The sequence below is a fragment of the Ylistrum balloti genome, unplaced genomic scaffold (assembly GCF_031769215.1).
Source record: "Ylistrum balloti isolate Yb309-2 unplaced genomic scaffold, AGI_CSIRO_Ybal_v1 Utg369650, whole genome shotgun sequence".
NCBI lineage: Eukaryota > Metazoa > Mollusca > Bivalvia > Pectinida > Pectinidae > Ylistrum > Ylistrum balloti.
The window spans coordinates 1543574-1551053 of record NW_026781906.1 but is presented as its reverse complement, the minus strand read 5'-3'; the positions used below and the strand labels follow the sequence as shown (position 1 = coordinate 1551053).

Genomic DNA, 7480 nt, shown 5'->3' with positions numbered 1-7480 from the left:
GTAGTTCTATAGAACAAGGCAAACAGATCAGAGTAAATCTCTTATATCCGAATATCTCTATTTAATTATAAATATTCGGTTGCAAAAAATAATTTTGATTGATAAAATATTGCACTGTCAATTAAAAAGGCTAGTTTTATTAGACGGCCCAATTATACGAAACTAACTGTAAACACGGACGAAAAATATGGCTTCCATGGAGGTGAGTGTCAGTGAAAATTCCCAAGGGTCTGTCAGTGTTAAGCTATTTTTAGGCCTACCAACTTACTGTTTATTAATGACGTTGATTGATATAAATTTCCCTCTAATTCAAAATTTCTTATTTCATTTGAAAAATGTTTTTTCAGCAGTGACAAGTTCACATTGACAGATCTAAATTCATGTCCGGATGTGACTGATGTTCGATGGGCATCAGCTGTTCATAAGAGTGCATGTAATTAAACAGTAACGATTTGTGAGCTGATTTGCCAACAGGCATCACATAGTTCGGCTGAATCATACAAACTTCGGTTATGTTATGAAAATTTGCTACAGTAGTTTAGTTTGGGCCATAAAAAGTCTTATCGGTGTACTCAGGAAATACATGGCATTGTGGTTAAATCAGTCTCACTGTTACTTCCTTTTAGTCACTGGGACTCTGCACAAATTCGCAACCAACAGTCCACATATTTCATTAAATTGACCAAGGTTGTAACTCCTGAGAAATGATAACTGAGTTAATTATTTATATTTATTTATTTATACTAAGGCCTGAAGATCTTAGTAACACATACAATACCATTAAGAGAAATGTTTTATCTTTCCAAGTACACTGTTTTCACCAAGTTAAAACTTGAACAAATCTGAGATACATCTAGAAAGGCTGAATAGTTAGATATTTCTCTTACCCTGGTCAGGTAAATCCATGCTTTTTACTAGCGTGAGATTTCCTTGTCTGACTGGAGGGTCGAGATTCGGGTATTCACTGTCAAGACAATGACATGAAGTCACAGTAACAATTCAGTGACGTCACGTTTGCAATTAAATCATGTCAATAATGTGAAGCAATGGGACAGCAAAACACAATCTAGTACCAAACCAGTAGGGTAAAAGGAAAATAATCACTCATTCCCATGTTTGTGAGATAGGGCAATCTCAACCCTCGGGAAAAGATGTTTAAGATCCAAACACTTGGTAAGTCTTATGTTTGCTAATATAACTTAATCATCTTTTTCCTTGGATGTAGATCCACCTATCTAACCTCCAAAGGGATGAAAGATTCTATCATTCCCCATCTGGTTGTGGCAATATCCATGTACAGCTTACACCTAGCATAGGTGACAAAAAGAAAAGAATTTTGTTTGAGAAAGTGAGCACTGTGATATTCATAAATGGGTATTTTATATCACCACATACTTGTGTTCTCAATTAGCCTTGCATTTACTTCCTCATTAATTAATTCTCAATAAAAGTTTGCAATTTCACTTGCAGAAGCGGTTGCAGAAAGAGCTCCTAGCTCTAACAAAGGACCCACCAGCTGGTGTGAAGGTGGATTCAAAAAGTATATGCACAAATCTTTCTGAGTAAGTATATAAGTGTAATGTTAACAGAGAGGCCTTTATCTATTTCAATGCCTCCACAAGAATTGGAACCTGAAACATTGGCTCACTAGTCTTACACTGAAGTGATCAAGTTAAAGAGATCTCTAGCTAAGTGGCATATTGCAGCTAATATTTCACCAGGGTTACCTTCCTCCCTCCAGGAAATCATCATCGAGTTTCCAGGGGTTACAGTGATGTTTGTGAATGTAATGCTGTGTATTATTCCGGATCCCAACATAGGCATTAGCTATATAAGTAGATGTAACAGATGAGAATCATTATTTATATCAATGCGTTCACTATGATTCAGAACTGGAACATTTGGCTTTATAGCTATAGTCTCATGCTCAACTGATCGTGATAAAAAGTAAATGTAGATCTCAGATTTCTGGTCGAGCAGCATATTGTGAATACAACTAGTATTTACCAGTGTTACATATGACTTTGATGACAAATTGTGTCATTTGTATCTTTTTCTCTGTCATACATTTGTAGCTATAGATTTTAATGTGTCTTTTTACCAGGACTTACACATACATATGATAGATATATTAATTTAGTATAAAGTCTCAAATTCAGTATAGTATACAGTACATACATACCAGGAACAGCTTTTTCCATGAAAAACATGAAATGTTGTTGTAATAATAGCAAACTGGGAAGGTAGTAGTATAATAAAATTATCAAAGTATGATGTTCCTCTCACCAGACAGCAAAGACCTATTGTTCATAGAGTTCATGGTTATATATAAAGTGTGTAAGTGGTGGCTTTGCTGATAACAGCTGTGGACACGTACATATACACATGCACAGACATTTAGGAAACAGAGCATAGTCTCTTACGATTCCTGCAATATGGATACATTTTTATGAGTTGCAGGAAACCTTTTGGAAATAAAAACGATTTAAAATGAACATAGAGCAGATCTGGTTGGACTGAGGCTCCGTCCAGACCTCTTTTATTTGGATTTCTCTGTACACCTTCAGAATCTCCTGCTTTGTTATATATGTGCCACAAAGATAAGTTTCCACTTTTCAAAATGTAGAACATTGCTTGTCATACTGTGGTTACACAGTACTGAAGATGAGCAAGGTTCACTTTCTACATAACTCAGCCACAACTTTGGATGTCACACACAGCATGCTGTAGCTGTGTTAACACCAACTGTAGATTTAACCTGTTTTGTTGTGACATTCATGTATATATGTAAATATTTCATGTTTGTGTATATCTAGTCATAATGACAAGAACCTATAAGACATGAGGAAGTTTTCATTCAATTCAATTCCAGATGGACCGTTGACCTAGAGGGTGCCCCTGAATCTATTTATGAGGGAGAAAAGTTCCAGTTAATGTTTAAATTTGGTGCAAGATATCCATTTGAATCGCCTCAGGTAAAAATTTTACTAATTAAGCGCTGAAACAAACAGTAATAATCAATGATTTCCTTAACATTTAATTTTAGAATAAAACACAAAATAGAATGTGTACGTTGGACATTATACATTTTCACTGTACATGAATATAAGAGAACACATACTGATGGTGTTCTATAGGGGGATATTCCATTGGAATACCAGACTTAAAAACATATAATGATATTCGTAGTTGTTTACACCAAAGGTCCTAATGTTAATTAAAATATTTTGTGATATTCTTTTGTTGAAATAGGTAAAATTTATGTAAAATGTATATGCTATTTATATGAAACAAATGCTATTTATTTGTAACAGGTGACAGACGATATTTATATATAACAGGTGACAGATGATATTTATATATAACAGGTGACAGATGGTATTTATATGTAACAGGTGACAGATGGTATTTATATATAACAGATGACAGATGCTATTTATATATAACAGACGACAGATGATATTTATATAGAACAGGTGACAAATGATATTTATATATAACAGATGATGTTTATATGTAACAGGTGACAGATGATATTTATATATAACAGGTAACAGATGATATTTATATGTAACAGGTTACAGATGGTATTTATTTATAACAGATGACAGATGGTATTGATATATAACAGGTGACAGATTTTTTTTTATATCTAACAGGTGACAGATGTTATTTATATCTAACAGATTGTATTTATATGTGACAGGTGACAGATGATATTTATATATATATGTAATATGTAACAGATGACAGATGATATTTATATATAACAGGTGACAGATAACAGGTGACAGATGGTATTTATATATAACAGGTGACAGATGGTATTTATATATAACAGGTGACAGATGATATTTATATATAACAGGTGACAGATGGTATTTATATATAACAGATGACAGATGGTATTTATATGTAACAGGTGACAGATGATATTTATATATAACAGGTGACAGATGGTATTTATATGTAACAGATGACAGATGATATTTATATGTAACAGGTGACAGATGATATTTATATATAACAGGTGACAGATGGTATTTATATATAACAGGTGACAGATGGTATTTATATATAACAGGTGACAGATGATATTTATATATAACAGGTGACAGATGATATTTATATATAACAGGTGATATATTTATATATAACAGGTGACAGATTATTTATATATAACAGGTGACAGATGGTATTTATATATAACAGGTGACAGATGATATTTATATGTAACAGGTGACAGATGATATTTATATGTAACAGGTGACAGATGATATTTATATGTAACAGGTGACAGATGATATTTATATGTAACAGGTGACAGATGATATTTATATATAACAGGTGACAGATGGTATTTATATGTAACAGATGACAGATGATATTTATATATAACAGGTGACAGATGATATTTATATATAACATGATGATATTTATATGTAACATGTAACAGATGATTTATATGATGATATTTATATCTAACAGGTGACAGATGATATTTATATGTAACAGGTGACAGGTGATATTTATATATAACATGATATTTATATGTAACAGATGATATACATATCTAACAGGTGACAGGTGATATTTATATATAACAGATGATATTTATAACAGATGATATTTATATGTAACAGATGATATTTATGTGTAACAGGTGACAGGTGATATTTATATGTAACAGGTGACAGGTGATATTTATATATAACAGATGATATTTATGTGTAACAGGTGACAGGTGATATTTATATATAACAGATGATATTTATGTGTAACAGGTGACAGGTGATATTTATATGTAACAGGTGACAGGTGATATTTATATATAACAGATGATATTTATATGTAACAGATGATATTTATGTGTAACAGGTGATATTTATATATAACAGATGATATTTATATGTAACAGGATATGACAGGTGTAACAGGTGATGTTTATATGGGTGATATTTATATGATGAACAGGTGACAGGTGATAGCGTTGTATATATAACTGTAAAGAAAAGGTAAACTGATCCTTTGTTTGAATCTGGTGTTTATGCCTCAGCATTGACTTCTATACACAAAGGGAGGGGCAGCCAAAATCTTGGTATACTAGACAATGGGAAGGGAGGACCCTAAATCTTGTCTGGTATACCAGACAATGGGAAGGGAGGACCCTAAATCTTGTCTGGTATATCAGACAATGGGAAGGGAGAACCTTAAATCTTGTCTGGTATATCAGACAATGGGAAGGGAGAACCCTCAATCTTGTCTGGTATATCAGACAATGGGAAGGGAGGACCCTCAATCTTGTCTGGTATAGTCTGGTATATCAACAATGGGAAGGGAGAACCTTAATCTTGTCTGGTATATCAGACAATGGGAAGGGAGGACCCTCAATCTTGTCTGGTATATCAGACAATGGGAAGGGAGGACCCTAAATCTTGTCTGGTATATCAGACAATGGGAAGGGAGAACCCTCAATCTTGTCTGGTATATCAGACAATGGGAAGGGAGAACCTTAAATCTTGTCTGGTATACCAGACAATGGGAAGGGAGAACCTTAAATCTTGTCTGGTATACCAGGCAATGGGAAGGGAGAACCTTAAATCTTGTCTGGTATATCAGACAATGGGAAGGGAGAACCCTAAATCTTGTCTGGTATATCAGACAATGGGAAGGGAGTACCCTCAATCTTGTCTGGTATATCAGACAATGGGAAGGGAGAACCTTAAATCTTGTCTGGTATATCAGACAATGGGAAGGGAGAACCTTAAATCTTGTCTGGTATATCAGACAATGGGAAGGGAGAACCCTCAATCTTGTCTGGTATATCAGACAATGGGAAGGGAGAACCCTCAATCTTGTCTGGTATATCAGACAATGGGAAGGGAGGACCCTCAATCTTGTCTGGTATATCAGACAATGGGAAGGGAGAACCCTCAATCTTGTCTGGTATATCAGACAATGGGAAGGGAGAACCCTCAATCTTGTCTGGTATATCAGACAATGGGAAGGGAGAACCCTTAATCTTGTCTGGTATATCAGACAATGGGAAGGGAGAACCCTCAATCTTGTCTGGTATATCAGACAATGGGAAGGGAGAACCCTCAATCTTGTCTGGTATATCAGACAATGGGAAGGGAGAACCCTCAATCTTGTCTGGTATATCAGACAATGGGAAGGGAGAACCCTCAATCTTGTCTGGTATATCAGACAATGGGAAGGGAGGACCTTAAATCTTGTCTGGTATATCAGACAATGGGAAGGGAGGACCCTCAATCTTGTCTGGTATATCAGACAATGGGAAGGGAGAACCCTCAATCTTGTCTGGTATATCAGACAATGGGAAGGGAGAACCTTAAATCTTGTCTGGTATATCAGACAATGGGAAGGGAGGACCCTAAATCTTGTCTGGTATATCAGACAATGGGAAGGGAGAACCTTAAATCTTGTCTGGTATATCAGACAATGGGAAGGGAGGACCCTCAATCTTGTCTGGTATATCAGACAATGGGAAGGGAGAACCTTAAATCTTGTCTGGTATATCAGACAATGGGAAGGGAGGACCCTCAATCTTGTCTGGTATATCAGACAATGGGAAGGGAGGACCTTAAATCTTGTCTGGTATACCAGACAATGGGAAGGGAGAACCCTCAATCTTGTCTGGTATATCAGACAATGGGAAGGGAGAACCCTCAATCTTGTCTGGTATATCAGACAATGGGAAGGGAGAACCCTCAATCTTGTCTGGTATACTGAACATTTGGTTAGTCTTGAGTCTGTTTTTTGATGTACAAGATTGATATTATACTTAAAATAGAAAACAGTTATAAATTCATCAACGTAATTGTTCATATCTTACATATGTAGTTCATTGTCTAGATTCCCAACACTTTCCTTGATAATTGTTTTTGCAGAAACGACCACCAGATAATGCATTTTATGTGAAAACATGCAGCAAAAATCCAAAGAAAACTAGATGGTGGTACCATGGTAAGATTGATAATGATTTTAAACTATACTGAGAGGAAAAAGAAACGCAATTAGGAATTTCCAGGTCAACTACGGGAAATAGAAAAGGGTTTTAGAATGTTATTATGGTGCATCTGGAAGATAGTTGACCACTCTGTCATCTATGAGAATTTCATTCGTGTACGTAAAGTAAACCTTTCAAATTTGACGTTGATTCAAGAGTACCCCGCTCAAAATGAAGTCCCCGCGATCTGCAGTAACTGCACTAACTCTTTTGTACATTGAATTGATCGGGGTATTAACCCTCCTCATTGGTATATGATTCCATTCCTCATCCAGCGCCAACGCCAACTGAGCAACATTAATTGGAGGATTCGGCCTATGTCTTATCCTTCTGTCCAACTCGTCCCATAATTGGGGAGAGGTCAGGGCTGTATGGGGGCCAGTCTAGGGTGGGGACATTGTTTGCTGCGAGATAACCACAATAAACCCTGGCTACATGCGGCTGGGCGTT

The 7480-nt window shown here is 35.6% G+C and overlaps 1 protein-coding gene across 1 annotated transcript; it reads left to right on the top strand.

Moving 5' to 3' along the window:
• The first annotated feature begins 187 nt into the window (after positions 1–187).
• Positions 188–7019, top strand: LOC132556713 (probable ubiquitin-conjugating enzyme E2 W-A). Its single transcript, XM_060221157.1, has 4 exons — positions 188–202; positions 1471–1562; positions 2873–2975; positions 6912–7019. The coding sequence occupies exons 1-4, from the start codon at positions 188–190 to the stop codon at positions 7017–7019; spliced, it is 318 nt and encodes a 105-aa protein (XP_060077140.1).
• Positions 7020–7480: the final 461 nt, after the last annotated feature.